General features: G+C 42.1%; 1 protein-coding gene across 1 annotated transcript in view; it reads left to right on the top strand.

Annotated features, from left to right (window-relative positions):
* The window catches only part of LOC122130415 (adhesion G protein-coupled receptor L1-like), a gene marked incomplete at its 3' end in the record, with an annotated part of 58,473 nt that overhangs the window by 30,979 nt on the left and 14,994 nt on the right, over positions 1–12,500 (top strand). The window contains 4 exon segments of the mRNA XM_042705151.1: positions 1,061–1,075; positions 4,955–5,162; positions 5,619–5,883; positions 8,730–8,734. Of these exon segments, the coding sequence (XP_042561085.1) occupies positions 1,061–1,075; positions 4,955–5,162; positions 5,619–5,883; positions 8,730–8,734 (493 nt within the window).

Raw genomic sequence — 12,500 nt, 5'->3', positions numbered from 1 at the left:
TAGTTTTTCGTTCATTTGTATTTCGTTTTCGTTTTCTGTTCTGTTCTGTTTCGAATACCTAATTTAGCTAATGAGAAGGAGCAAACAGTCAAAATGGATGAAAGGATGAAAATGGCGATGAATGTGTGTGGTTGCCTCCTTCCCTTCCTCCCTCCCTCTTTCTTTTCCTCCCTCCATCTTTCCATCTCTCTCTCACTTCTCTTCACTTGCAGACACACACAAAAGCGCTCTCTAATGATCTTCTTTTCATAGCCACGCAGGATAGACAGTTTTCCCTCCCTGCAGGACCCAGGAGGATAGACGGATTGACCTGATGACACCTGATGGAAGAGCGGATGGATGGAGTGAGGGATGGAGGGAGGGAGGGAGGGAGTGGAGGAGTGCAGAGTCCACAGGCGACGGAGGGCAATAATGTTTAATTCACTGATTGACCAAGTGAAACGATTCTTCACTTTTTCTTATTGATTAATTAATTGATTAATTGTTGAATATTTGGGCATGTGTAGGACAGGAGGGGTGTGGCTTTTGATGAAGGGGCGGGGCACAAATAAGGTTTACGTAGTTAGTCCCACCCTCCCCACCCTCCCATTCCTCATCTGTTCAATCTCTTTCTCTCTCTCTCTTTCTCTCTCTCTTTCTCTCGTTCTCTTCAGTCTTTCTATATCTCTCCTTTCTGCTCTCTCTCTTTCTCTGTTCTCTCAGTCCCATTCCCCACCCCTCTTTCTCGCTCTCTCTCGTTCTTTCTCTCCATAGATTGTCCATATCTACGCTCCTATTTGTAACCATGAAACCAATTTTCTGTCACAACTTGACCTTTTTTTGAAAAACAAAAGAAAACCTGGGAGTCTGCTGTGCAATGGCTAATCTGTCTTTTTTTCCCCCTGCATCTCTCTTTCACTCTCTCTCTCTCTCTCTCTTTTTCTCTCTCTCTTTCCTTCATATTCTTTCTCTTTCTCAATCTACCTCTGTGTTTCATAAATTCTTTCCTTTCAATCTATCTCTCTTTCTCTCCCTATCTCTCTCTCCGTTTACTCGCTCCTTTATTCCGACGCTTGAATAGAAGTGGATCAAAAAGGTAAAGACCGTGTTGAACCATATAGCGCCGCTCTCTCTCTCTCCTCCTCCTCCCTCTCTCCATCCATCTTTCTCTTTCTTTATTTCTTTCTCTATCTCTCTCCTGCTCCCTACCCTTGTTGTGTTGTTGTGCTCCAACTTGATGTAGCACCCTTTGTTCAACTCCCTCTCTCTCTCTCTCTCTCTCTCTCCATCTCTCTTTCTCTGTCCCCCTTTATTTCAGTCTTTATATCTCTCCGTCAGTAACTAAAAGCTGCAATCCTTCCAGATATGATCGAGCTGAAAGTGTTACCCACAAGTTTTATTTTGTTTTAATTGTTGTTATTATTATTTTCATTTGCAAGCACACACACAGAGACCCACTTGAACACACACACACACTCATGTACATACAGACACACTCTTTCTCTCACAAGAAAAACATATACCCACACGTTTATTTTGTACATGTATATCACACAAATCCAGACTCTTTTATATAGGCCTTGTATATACACACTAACAGGCAGGTCCATGCTAGTGTATACTTATTCATGACAACAGACATAGACTAACACACAGGCTCATATTAGTAAACACTAATCTGTATATACTTATTATGCCTTCACACGTCGATTCTCTCTCTTTCACTCTCTCTTTTGCTTTCAATCTATAATCTAGCACACATAACATGGCACCTTGCTTACACAAAAAGCACACAACCTTGCTGTCTTTAGCATTCTCTCTTTCGCTCGTTCTCTCTCTCCCTCTCTCTCTCTCTCTCCTTTCCTCTCATTTGCTTGTTGTTTTAATCTCCAGTCAGTTTGTCCAGATCCAAGAGGCTCTTTATCCTCCTCGATACTTGTTCTCTCCTTCTCTCTTTCTCTCCTTTTTTCACTTGTCCTTTTCATTCCTTTGCCTCCCCCAGGAATAATAATAAAAAAGAAATCCAATCTGTCCTTCTTTATTTAGAATAAAATCATTTAAATATATAAACACCCCTTCTTTTGTGACAGTTAGCAGTAATATGATGTGATCCTGTGAATGTCCAATCCCTCATGAAAATTTGCACAAGTGTGTGTGTGTGTTTGTGTGTGTGTGTGTGTTTGTGTGTGTGTGTGTGTGAGTGTGTTTATGTGTGAGCGAGAGTAGTGAAGTGAGATAAAGGGTTTGTGTGTGTGTGTGTGTGTGTGTGTGTGTGTGTGTGTGTGTGTGTGTTTGTATGATTGCGTATGTGAGGTGAGGCCTAGATTTGACTGGTGGCTCAGTTAGCCAGTCACAGCCCTCTCTGTCTGAACTAACCTGACCTTTCACCTTATTTAATTCCAAAGGAAGTTCCTGGTTTCTTTGCCCCCATCTACCCACCCACCTCCAGTCTAATGCTACCTCAGCTAACCAAATTTCCAAATGTAGCAACATTCTCTCTCTCTCTCTCTCTCTCTCTCTCTCTCTCTCTCTCTCTCTCGACACAGTTGAGTTTTGATGTAACAAAGACATGTGACATGACATGGACGTAGAGGCACAATTTGAACCTATGTATTTACGATATAGCCCACTTGCACATGGTTTATTTCTCTCAAAAGGCTGCATGCATTGCACATAGCTGTAACAATGGAAGACAAAACTGTTTTCCTCCATGTTACACAGTTGTTAACCTTGTGATGTATCTAACCCACAAATAAAATTAAAAAATGTAATCTGTTAGGATAGTTATTGTTATGCATAGCTAAAGCAAACAGCTAGGTATGCACTTAACATGAGATGGAGCAACTGACATTAAGTATGCAATTGCATATGAAATTGAATCGAATAGAAATAGCACCCCCAGCCATATAAATGACTTTGGACTTTTATCGTAACTAAAGAATATGTCATGACACTGAGATCTCCAATTCCGACTTATTTACAAAAGGTTAGCTGACTTTATCATGCTTAAAAATTTGCTACATAGCTTGTTATCCGTGTTATATGTCTAAACAGGGTTTGTATAGAACGACTAACTCGCATAATTGGTCGATACATCAGAATTTATGTGAATCTCTCCCAATATGTCTGCAGTAACAGCTTTTGTGAAGTTGGCTAATACCCCAGATGGCCATCTAGCTAGCTAGCACAAACACACTCAATATCTGCGTTCTGAGTCAATATCACAATGCTCGCAAGACATACATGACAACATACAGTATGTCTGTTTGGGGCTGTACATCAGGCAATGTGGTCCAAACGCGCATTGAAATGACTAGTGGGTCCGTTCGAAACAGAAGGTTGCTGCCTCGTTTCCGCAATAGACAGGTGTCTCACAAGGCATGACCGTTGGTTTCGAACAACCTTTTAGGATAGCAAATACGGTGACATGGCTAGGTAGATTAGCTAATGCAAGCTAAGATGCTAATATGTTATTACAATATAATGTATGTCTGTTTGGGGCTGAGCATCAGGCCATTTGGTCCAAATGTGCATTGAAATGCCTAGCATACCTAGTGTGTTTGCAACCTAACTCTACTGAAGACACAGCAAAAGATAACAGCGGAGATTAATATTAAGGAGCTAGCGAAGGTTGTAAGTGGTTGTGTCACACTTTAGGAGATAATATAGTTTTAAACTTCAATTGCATTGTCTGCTGACAGAGGTGCTTGGTCTTATGGGACTACGTTAGCACACGTTGGCACACACTCACGTACATTACTGGCTGTGAGGGTTTAATGACATGATGATGACGGTAGGTAGTATGTCAACCAGATAATTTAAAATGACACACGGCTGGATATTATTAAACATATTATAAATATATATTAGACATAGGGTTAAAAAAATATATAAATTCTTAATTATTTATACACGTAAATGTCCACTGTCACTTTCAATGTCTGTCTCTCTCTCTCTTTCTCTATCTTTCTCTCTGTCCCACTGACACACACACACACACACACCCACACACACACACACACACAATTGATGTTCAGCTCTTTTCTCATTCTTTCCTCCACCCACTCCTCTTTTTCAGACTGAGCAGGTAGCCAGAGGTGTGTGTGTGTGTGTGTGTGTGTGTGTGTGTGTGTGTGTTTGGCCTGTCACGTGTGTCTGCACGTGTGTGTGTGTGTGTGTGTTTTGCCTGTATGAGTGTTTCTGCCCGTGAGTGTGTGTGTGTTTGGCCTGTACGAGTGTGTGTGCACGTGAGTGTGTGTGTGTTTGGCCTGTGCGAGTGTGTGTGCACGTGAGTGTGTGTGTGTTTGGCCTGTGCGAATGCACGTGAGTGTGTGTGTGTGTGTTTGGCCTGTGCGAGTGTGTGTGCGTGTGTGTGTGTGTGTGTGTGTGTGTGTGTGTGTGTTTGGCCTGTGCGAGTGTGTGTGCACGTGAGTGTGTGTGTGTTTGGCCTGTGCGAGTGCACGTGAGTGTGTGTGTGTGTGTTTGGCCTGTGCAAGTGTGTGTGCATGTGTGTGTGTGTGTGTGTGTGTGTGTGTGTGTTTGGCCTGTGCGAGTGTGTGTGTGTGTGTGTGTGTTTGGCCTGTGCGAGGGTGTGTGTGTTTGGCCTGTGCGAGTGTGTGTGTGTGTGTGTGACTATCCATGCCTGATGACATTTGGACCTTCATTCTGTTAGAGCTTTCGATGTAATTATTTTCCTTTTGCCCTCTTTTTCTCTCCCTCTCTCTTTCCACTGCTTATTTCTCTCTTTCTCTTTCCCTACCTCTCTCTCCCTCTCTCACACTCTACATCTCTTTCCCCCCTTTCTCTCACTACTCTGACTTTTGCCTCTCTGTCCCTCTCTGTCTTTTCTCTCTCTATCTCTCTCTGGGTCCCTCTCTCCATATCTCTCTCTCTCTCTCTTAATTTCTCTACCCCTCTCTCTTCCGCTTTCTCTCTTTCCCTCCATCTCTCTGTCTCTCTCCATCTCTCCATCCAGTATTCGTCTGTCCCGGCACGTTGCTGCGGGTTCAGGACGCTAAAGAGGTGAAGGAGGCGGAGCATCAGTCGGGGGCGTGGTGTAAAGACCCGTTGCAGGCGGGCGATAGGCTGTATGTCATGCCCTGGACGCCCTATAGGACGGACATGCTGTACGAGTACGCCTCCTGGGACGACTACCGCCAGAGTAGCGTCACCACCACCTACAAGTCAGTGTGTGCACATGTGTATCTGTGTGTGTGTGTGTGTGTGTGTGTGTGTGTGTGTGTGTGTGTGTGTGTGTGTGTGTGTGTGTTGTGTGTGCGTGTGTGCGTGTGTGTTTGTCACTCTGTGTGGGTGTGTGTGTATTTAGCTGTTGGTCTATTGTGCAAAATAGCTATTCTCGTATTAACTTTATATATTAAATAAATACATACTATACACATTTACTATCCTAATTGTATTTTGAGGATTTTACAAAATATACTTATTTATACATACATTATCTGTACCTAGTTCTGCATTTAAAATATCTTGTGTATGTTGAAAAATGTATAAGATGCAAAATATTTCATATACTATATATACACACACATAACAATATGTGTATATATATATATATAAACAAACATAAATATATATATATATATACCTTATATGTACAATCCTTTTGGCTTTCCCCATAGGTTGCCTAGCCGTGTGGATGGCACAGGCTTTGTGGTGTACGACGGCGCGGTGTTCTACAACAAGGAACGCACGCGCAACATCGTCAAGTACGACCTGCGCACGCGCATCAAGAGCGGCGAGGCCATCGTGACGGGCGCAAACTACCACGACACCTCGCCGTACCGCTGGGGCGGCAAGTCCGACATCGACCTGGCCGTGGACGAGAACGGCCTGTGGGTCATCTACGCCACCGAGACCAACAACGGGAGGCTGGTCGTCAGCCAGGTAAGAAAGAGAGAGAGAGAGAGAGAGAGAGAGAGAGGGAGGGAGGGAGGGAGGGAGGGAGAGTGGGAGAAAAGCAAAAAAGAGAATGTGTCAACATGAAGTAGATTGGCTGAAAGTGTACGATCGAATGAGAGAGTGAAAAAGATAGATGGAGGAGAGCGAGAGAAAGGTTGCTGCTGTATGAGAGAGAAGAGATCTCAATATCATTGTTTATTTATTTATTCTTATCTCATATATATATATATATATATATACAGTATATACAGTATATACGTATATTATATGATGATTATTAATAGTAGTAGTAGTATTCTCTCTCTCGCTATATCTATCTATCTATCTATCTATCTATGTATTTATCTTTGTATCTATTTTATATACATGTACTGTATATAATAATAATAATAATAATAATAATAAAACTTTATTTATATAGCACCTTTCATGCAAAAGAATGCAGCTCAAAGTGCTTTACAGCAAATACATAATATGCACAAAGAAATTACATGCACATAAAAATAGACATCAAAGAAACATAACTCAGATATAGTGCAAAAAAAAAAAATTATAATTATAATTATAGAGAAATATTTAATCTAACCCCTTAATATCACCAGTAGAGATTTAAATTAAATTAAATTAAATTAAATTAAATTAAATTAAATTAAATTAAATTAAATTAATTAATATATATATATAGTGCGAAGTGGTAGCTAGTTAAAGGCTAATGTGAAGAGGTACGTTTTTAGTTTTCTTTTAAAGATGTTAAGCGAGCTGGCTTCCCTGATGTCTATAGGCAGTATGTTCCATAGCACTTATATAGAGATAAAGAGAGAGAGTAAGAGAGTTTGAGTTTAGTTTCAGGCTTGAAGGACTGAGTGACAGATGAGAAATTAACAGAGTGAGTGAGGAGCCAGAGGGGGCCCAGTAAGAGAGAGAGAGGGAGGAGAGAGGGAGGGAGGGAGGGAGGAGAGAAAGAGGGAGGGAGAGAGGAGAGAGAGAGGGAGGGAGAGAGAGAGGGAGGGAGGGAGAGAGAGAGGAGAGAGAGAGGGAGGGAGGGAGGGAGGAGAGAAAGAGGGAGGGAGAGAGGAGCGAGAGAGGGAGGGAGACAGGGAGGGAGAGAGAGGGAGGAGAGAGGGAGGGAGGGAGGGAGGAGAGAAAGAGGGAGGGAGAGAGGAGCGAGAGAGGGAGGGAGAAAAGAGCAAGAGAGGAGAGAAGGATGGAGAGAGAAGAGAGGGATGGACAGAGAGGGAGGGTGAAAAGAGCAAGAGAGGAGATAGGTGGGGGGTCATGAACGAGCACAGACTGTGCGGCCAAACATCAACTCTGCTGTTTACACCACTGAGGCCAACCGTGGGTGGCCGGTGTTTGGCCAAGTGAGAGAGAGAAAGATAAACACACACACACACACACACACACACACGCATGCACACACGCAGTCACATCTAACCTTGTGCGCTTCTAGAATACATATACCACCAGTGACTAACAAATTAATATATCCATCTACACACACACACAAACACACACACACACACACACACACACACACACACACACACACAGGAGTGATTTATGAAGACAGATTAAAGCAACTGTTTGCATTCCTTATTTTTGACTGTGTCTGTGTTGTGCAGTGTGACATTAATACTGAGATCAGGGCAACGATTAGGATAAGTTTCAGGGTATGAGTGAGCACAGAAAATGTATATGTACATTTGTAATTAGTGTACTACACTGTATGTAACAGAAATAATCATGCCTGAAGTTGTATAATTATAGTTTTTTCTGGTCTTCTTTTTTATGTTGTTTTAAACAAAGGCTATAATACTATAACCATGACCATAACCATAATTACAGTGCATAATGGAAGCTGTTGTACTATCTTGGGAAAGAGCTGAACAGCATTTATCATTTATGCCTGTAATAAAGAAAACAGTTTTTCTGTCAGGTAAGCAATAAATCACGGCGCGGAGGTTCAGTGAAGATTCAGTGGCAACTTTCATAACAGTAGCCAGCTGGAACTGCCTGACTGAGAGAGAGAGAAATATTGATTGAAAGAATAAGGAAGACGAGAGAGAATGACGATGGCGGAGTGAGAGAGGAAAGGCGAGAGAAATAAAGCAACTGGGAGAGAGAGAGAGAAAAACACATTTGTAGGAGAAAACTAGCTAAGCGCTAGTAGAGTTAGCCTAACTCTCAGTTCACAATGGATGCAGTACTGGACAAAAACGTAAAGACAGAGTGCAACAAGTCATAGTGTGAAAACCACGCCCACTGAGGGGGGGGGGGAATACAATTATCTCAATTGACTTTGTATTACATGAAGCTGCCCCCTTGAATACAAATATATATATACAGTATATATAATAATAAAAAACTCAAAAATGTTTTATAAGCTGCCGAACCCAGAAAGCTGAGCTCTCTGGTTAAGCTTGGGGGTGGCATTGCTAGCTGCCAATTTATGCCAATTCATAGCAGCAGGACAAGCGAGGCCAATCTGCACCAATAAACTGTTGTTGTTTGTTTAAAAAAAATTAAAAATCACGGATACGCGGGTTAGTAGAGTACGCTACGATGTACACTACAACAGCACCCGTCTTTCTCCAGTATACCACAATTCTTTGCAAGGTGAACGAACTAAAGAAGAAGACCAGATATCCCTTTGTTTACATGTTAGTCAGCCGATGGATACGTCTAAATTATGCCAGAAACTCTACAATTAAGTGATGTCTTAGAATGTTTAAAAAAGAGTTTCAGTGTCATTTTTGTCTTTTATCTTGTTTTAATACATGGTACTGTCAAGGAAATCAAGAAAACAATCTGAATGACTGATTAAATGAAAGCTGAAATGAAACTTTTAAAAGACATGAAACATATAGATCAGTGTTTCATCCCAGTTCAGTCATATCATTATCATATCTCAAAAATACACATGTTAGGGCGCAGGTACGCTCCAACTTAGGGTGATTAGAATTAAGACCTTTGTCAGGTTTTTAATGGCACACACGGCACACTGGAACACACACGTGCATATATGGAGGCGACACAGGACACACACACACACACACACACGCAGGTAGGCCTGAGGTCGCGGTGCATTTATTTTCTGATTTTTCCCATCCTGGACCGTCCTTCCTCAAGGACCCCCCAGATGCACACAGACCAAATTTTGGATGAGTAGTATGTTTGTATATAGCCTATGTCAATAATAACGAATCAGGACAGGTAGACGATGAAAGGCCTTTGATATCAGAAATATCAAGCGGTTGTTATCCATGTTTGTGTGTGGACTCACAGTGCCCCGTTAGCCTACATTGTGTGTTAATCCACTTATTTGTTACATTGAGTTCAGATATTCCATTCGTGGCATGTAATTTGAACAATAACTTGTAAAATTGAACTTGAACTTTGTCTTGTGAAAAGAAGGTACAAAAAAGTCTCAGAGGTAAAGTTGACCTCTCTCACTGTAATAGACGGCCAGAATGAGGTGAATGGGCTTAGCCAGTTTCCGTCTCCTCTTTGACATACCAATGAGAGCAGCTCAAATTTGGTACCACCTCCAGAACAGCTTACCAGAGCAGTAGCACCACACTGCTGTGCAGCTGAGAGATGGACACCCAGACAGTGGTTATTATTATTATTGTTATTATTATTATTATTATTATTATTATTATTATTATTGCAGCTGAGAGGTGGACATCCAAATAGTGATTATTGTTATTATTATTATTATTGTTATTATTATTATTATTATTATTATTATTGCAGCTGAGAGGTGAACATCCAGAGAGTGACTCCCTTAGATATTTCAGTACTAAAACATAAATTGCATAGAAATTAAATCCATTAGAGAAAATGTCCCAACGAAGAACACATTCATAATTAGAAAGATACAATTAAATGTCCTATCAACTAAACTGCTACAGAAAAAAAAATACCATAAATTGGCACCATATTTCTTTACAAATTAGGAATCACCAATTAAGAATGTTGTCGGAAAGGGTATAAACACAGGCAAACACGGCTACCTCGAGAACACAGACTCTGCCTTTGAAAAGGGTATAGACACAGGCAAACATGGCTACCTCGAGAACACAGACTCTGCCTTTGAAAAGGGTATAAACACAGGCAAACATGGCTACCTCGAGAACACAGACTCTGCCTTTGAAAAGGGTATAGACACAGGCAAACATGGCTACATCGAGAACACAGACTCTGCCTTTGAAAAGGGTATAAACACAGGCAAACATGGCTACCTCGAGAACACAGACTCTGCACTCACTGTAGGTATGGGGTAGTAGAGGATGAGTTACATGACTGTCAATAATAAATAATACTTGAAACACTTACGTTTTATCTGTTAATTACATATGTTTTGTATAATTGTATCTTTCTTTAATTAATTTCTTTAATTGTTTTTTTTCCATTAATTATTATTATTATCATTGCTACTACTAATACTACTACTACTACTACTATTATTATTATTATTATTATTATTATTATTGTTATCAGTTATATGTTATGCTTAGGCAATATTGTACTCACAGCCATGCCAATGAAGCTTAGTGAGAGCAGGTAGAGAGACACAGAGACAGACAGAGAGAGAGAGAGGGACAGAGAGAGAGAGAGGGACAGAGAGAGAAAGAGGGACAGAGAGAGAGAGAGAGGGACAGAGAGATTGACCGTAGAGAAAAGGCAAACAGACTAAACGAATAGAGGGACAGAGCAGGCGGTCTGGAACCTGCGTCATCATTTGCTGTGTACCACTGAGACCAACCACCGACAGCTGGTGTAATGCCATGTAAGCGCAAGATGGAGAGAGAGAGAGAGAATGAGAGAGGGAGAAAAAGAGAGGAAGAGAGAGAGAGGGGAAGAGAGAATGAGAGATGGAGAAAGAGAGAGAGGAAGAGGGGGGAGAGAGGGCGAAGAGAGTGACATCAGGTTTTTTTTTCAAGAATTCACTGCCCTACATGTTTGTTACCATGTTGTTTCCATCTGCAAGGACTAAGCTGAAAAGGCAATACAATTTCCATCCCTTAAGGGGCCTCTGAAATGTGTCTGTCTGTGCCCAGGGATTCATAGTCATCAGACAACAACTATCACTGGTCACCAATTTGAATTATCTCTATGATCCAGATTATCTCTATGGTCTTGATTAGCTCTATGATCCTGATTATCTCTATGGTCTTGATTGAGCTAATGGTCTTGATTATCTCTATGGTCTTGATTAGCTCTATGGTCTAGATTAGCTCTATGATCCTGATTAGCTCTATGATCCTGATTAGCTCTATGGTCTTGATTAGCTCTATGGTCCTGATTAGCTCTATGGTCTTGATTAGCTCTATGGTCTTGATTAGCTCTATGATCCTGATCAGCTCTATGATCCTGATTATCTCTATGGTCTTGATTAGCTCTATGGTCTTGATTAGCTCTATGATCCTGATCAGCTCTATGATACTGATTATCTCTATGGTCTTGATTAGCTCTATGGTTTTGATTAGCTCTATGGTCTTGATTAGCTCTATGATCCTGATTAGCTCTATGGTCTTGATTAGCTCTATGGTCCTGATTAGCTCTATGGTCTATTCCTGTAGTTCAGGACCAGCATTGATAGCCTCAGTCTTAGGGCCCAGCACTCCGCAGGTGTGTCACGGTCCTGTCACTCTACTGACAGAGCAAGATGGTAACAACACTAAGGTAGTGGGTGCAGTATCCATGACACACACACACACACACACACACATGCGCACACACACACACACAGGCATACACACACACACACACATGTGCGCGCACTAATAAAGAAAGTGTTTATCTGCAGTTCTGTGAATAATTTAAGATGAATATGTTACAAAAACCATACCTGGAAAAGGGAGGGAAAATAAATAAATATATATAAAAAGAAAAATTCCACTCAGTGCCGCTTTAAGGAGAGGAAGCGAGAGAGTGCAGTTAGAGGATACATTGCTACTTCAAGGTAGGTAGAGTAACAGAGGAAGGTGAGGAGAACAGAAGAGGAGAGGTCGGGCGTTACAACCCCACACCACCTGCAGGCGGATGACAGACGAGTGGTCAGGCAGGTCAAAGAGATGGAGGGATCAAGGGAGAAGGAGAAGGGAGAGGGAGGGGGGAGAAAGGAGGGGCGGTGGAGGTTCAGGGAGGGACAGGAGGGTGCAGAGACATGGATGGAGGGAGAGGGGTGGAGAGGTGGAGGTGAAGAGAGAGGGGGGTGAGAGGGGGATAAAGAGAGTGATGGAGGGAAGGAGAGAGGCAGATGGAGGGGGATGGAGGGATACAATGAGGGAGAGTGGAAGAGGAAGACGGTGGGTGTAGGTAAGGAGGGAGTGAAAGAGGGCGGGGAAGTGAAGGGTAGGAGATGGATGGATGGATAGTGAGAAAGAAGGCGGGAGAGAGGGAGGGGTGAGAGAGGAAGAAGGCAGGAGAGAGGAAGAGAGATAGAGGGGTGAAAGAGAAAGAAGGCAGGAGAGAGGGAGGGGTGAGAGAGGAAGAGAGATGGAGGGGTGAGAGAGGAAGAGAGATGGAGGGGTGAAAGAGAAAGAAGGCAGGAGAGAGGAAGAGAGATAGAGGGGTGAAAGAGAAAGAAGGCAGGA

The sequence above is a fragment of the Clupea harengus genome, unplaced genomic scaffold (genome assembly GCF_900700415.2).
Source record: "Clupea harengus unplaced genomic scaffold, Ch_v2.0.2, whole genome shotgun sequence".
Classification (NCBI taxonomy): domain Eukaryota; kingdom Metazoa; phylum Chordata; class Actinopteri; order Clupeiformes; family Clupeidae; genus Clupea; species Clupea harengus.
The sequence above is the reverse complement of the archived record's forward strand: the minus strand, read 5'-3'. Positions and strand labels throughout refer to the sequence as shown.